This window comes from Gavialis gangeticus, unplaced genomic scaffold (assembly GCF_001723915.1).
Source record: "Gavialis gangeticus isolate Ggan-Ray unplaced genomic scaffold, GavGan_comp1, whole genome shotgun sequence".
In the NCBI taxonomy this organism is placed as follows: Eukaryota; Metazoa; Chordata; order Crocodylia; family Gavialidae; genus Gavialis; species Gavialis gangeticus.
In genome coordinates, this window is record NW_017728993.1 from 47,616,276 (window position 1) to 47,619,053 (window position 2,778).

Consider the following 2,778-nt stretch of genomic DNA (forward strand, 5'->3'; position numbering starts at 1 on the left):
GGGGGGGGGGGGGCACCTTTCCCTACTACAGAGCTCCCTGCTGAAGTCACACTGGGGCTGGGAGGTTGCGCCTTAGCAAAATGCGTTGGTCAGCTCCCTCCATTATTAGCTACCACCCCAGGCTCCCTGCAGCCTGGGATTGATGGGCTCAGATTCCTTGTAGATTTGGGCCTTTTCTGTCTGGAGCAGGTCCTCTGGCCTAGAGCCAGTTTACACTGGGCCCTGCAGACAGTCCCACCAAAGTCTAGGGCTTGAGCTCTTTTCCCCTTCTCCACAACGGTTAGAACCCAGCTTCTCTAGCTGAGAGCTGTGGATCCAGTTGCAACCCCTGGCTGACACCTGAAGCCCCCTTCCTTTCCTTCAGCCCTGCACTCTACCTTGAGGTAGGGGTCTTGCTCCCCAATCCCTGCCTCAGTTGTGCATCAGTACCATAACTCCTGTTTTCTCCTGTCCATCATTAGCGCACGCTCCAAAAGCAGAGCATGGTCTATGGTGGGAAGTCGACCATCCGGGACCGCTCCTCAGGCACTGCCTCCAGTGTGGCCTTCACACCCCTGCAGGTAAATGCTGTGGCACTGTAATAGCTCTGGCCCTGTGGGGACCCTCTTCACATGGATGTAGAAGATTGGGGCTCTCAAAGGAAGATGAGATTTCTTCCCCCCCTGCCTTCCTTTTGAAGTATTTGGACATTAACCACAGTTCAGGCTGGAGAGTTTGACTGGGTTGTGCTAATGCTCCTGCTGGTGCTAGAAAACCAGAAGCTCCTAGCTGGAAAGTCTTTCTCTGCTACTCAATCTCATAATCCATTTCCGATGCCCAAACCTGGCAGTCTGTTTCTCTAGGTCAGAGTGGCACGTACTGTGCGGCTTTTTTTGCATCCCTCCAGCCCAGGGCATGCTTGTTGTTTATTAACAAGAGCCCAGAAGATTCTAGACACCTTCCTTGACACTACAGAGCAGGGTGTTGGCAATGTCCTCATCTTCCCAGCTTTTTCCTGTGCTGATGTTTGGGGCACAAGGCTTTGTGGTTGTGGGAGGCTCTGCAGTAGGGATTTGGGGGGAGGCCTCTTCTAGTCCTGTGTTCCTAGGACCTATTAGCATCTCTGTTTAATGGTGGAAGTAGGGCCCTGACCAGCTTTGAGGCTCAGCCCTCAGAACAATCTCTGAAACTAGTGGGGTGAATAGGCAAACCCATCAGTCGGATGATGAGGAGGGTTCATGTTTTCTGCCCCTTCTGAAGCCCCAGCCCATCGTCAGAAATGAGATTGACTCACTGATTCTCTCTCCCACTTCCTGAAGCCAATTGCAAAATGAGGCCTTCTGATGACCAATTCTAGCCCTACACTGCTGTGCAGGGTAGCTGTTAGCTCCCTGTGCCCTACCCCAGAGGTGGCTGCCTCTCAGTGCTGGTCAAGGTGTCCCTATATAATCATACTCCACCCCAGACACAGTGACATCTCTGCGCCTTTTGGGCTTGAGCATGGCCAATCCAAGTCTTGGCTGATTACTCTTTCCTTCCCCTCCTCCTAGGGCCTAGAGATTGTTAATCCCCAAGCAGCAGAGAAGAAGGTTGCAGAGGCCAATCAGAAATACTTCTCCAGCATGGCAGAATTTGTAAAGGTGAAGAGTGAAAAAAATGGCATCATGACCAACTCATAAACTCCCTCCCTGTGGACTCAGCCAAACCCTCCTTTTCCTCCCTCAACAGCCCCCCGAGAAGCCTGCTGCAGGAGGTGTGTCTGAGCCCTGTGGGGCACTCCTGCCACCCAACTGCATTGGAAGGCAGGATCTGGCTCTTCCAGCTCTGGACACGGGGGCATCTGTAGAAGCTTCCCAGTGCTGGACCCCATTTGCTGCCTCTAGCATCATCCTATTCTTGTGGCAGCTCTGCCCCAAAGCAAGCGCACCCCACTGGTCCTGGTCACACCTGGTGTAGCTTAGGATCGTGGAATGTGTATCCTTGTGCCAGACTGTGGCCTTTTCTAGGGTGGGGCAGGAACCTGGTACCTAACTAAGCTGGTGTGTGGGGGTGCATGTGCATGCATGCCTCTTGGCTGCTTTGCCTGTTATGGAGTGCAGCAGGGCATGGAGATGTGTGTGAGGGGTGTGCCTGGAGGTTCCTGTGAGGGAGTCTGAGCAGGGGATTGGGGTAGGAGGAAGGGAAGGAACACTTTAGGGTGAAGTGTGTATGATGATGATGAATCCATCCTTGTCTTGGTTAAAAAAATAAAATAATAAAAAATTATTTTTGGAAAAAATACAGCTCCCTGGAGGTTTGGGCCTGGTTGTGGGGTTTTTGGGTGACACTGACTTAGTCCTGTCCCTGTGGGGTTGTGGGGTGTGGAGAGTTGGGTAGGAGTAGGTACCCATGGAGAGTCCTTACCTCCTTATAGATTCATAGATGTCGGGTTGGAAGGGACCTTGTAGATCTTCTAGTCTGACCCCCTGCCCTGGGCAGGAGAGAGAACTGGGCTCAAATGACCGCAGCCAGGTAAATGTCGAGTATCCTCTTTAAAGACCCCCAAGGTAGGAGCCATCACCTCTTCCCTTGGAAGTTGGTTCCAGATCCTCGCCGTCCTGACTGTGAAGTGGTGCCTTCGGATGTCTACTCTCTAGCAACTTATGGCCGTTACTCCTTGTTACTCTGGGAGGCACTTGGGGGAACAAGGTCTGTCCAAAACCCCACTCATCCCCACCCCCCAGTAAGCTTATAGACTGCCACCAGGTCCCCCCTTGGCTTTCTCTTGTGAAGGCTAAACAGGTTAAGGTCCCGTAGCCT

The 2,778-nt window shown here is 52.7% G+C and overlaps 1 protein-coding gene across 4 annotated transcripts in view; it reads left to right on the top strand.

Moving 5' to 3' along the window:
• Positions 1 to 2,253, top strand: part of PRPF31 (pre-mRNA processing factor 31) — a 10,833-nt gene extending 8,580 nt beyond the window's left edge. For all 4 annotated transcript variants that reach the window (XM_019501702.1, XM_019501703.1, XM_019501704.1 and 1 more), the window contains 2 exons: positions 462 to 560; positions 1,530 to 2,253. In XM_019501702.1, coding sequence (XP_019357247.1) covers positions 462 to 560; positions 1,530 to 1,658 — 228 coding nt within the window. In that variant the 3' untranslated portion in view covers positions 1,659 to 2,253. The remainder of the gene's footprint in view (positions 1 to 461; positions 561 to 1,529) is intronic.
• The last annotated feature ends 525 nt before the right edge of the window (positions 2,254 to 2,778 follow it).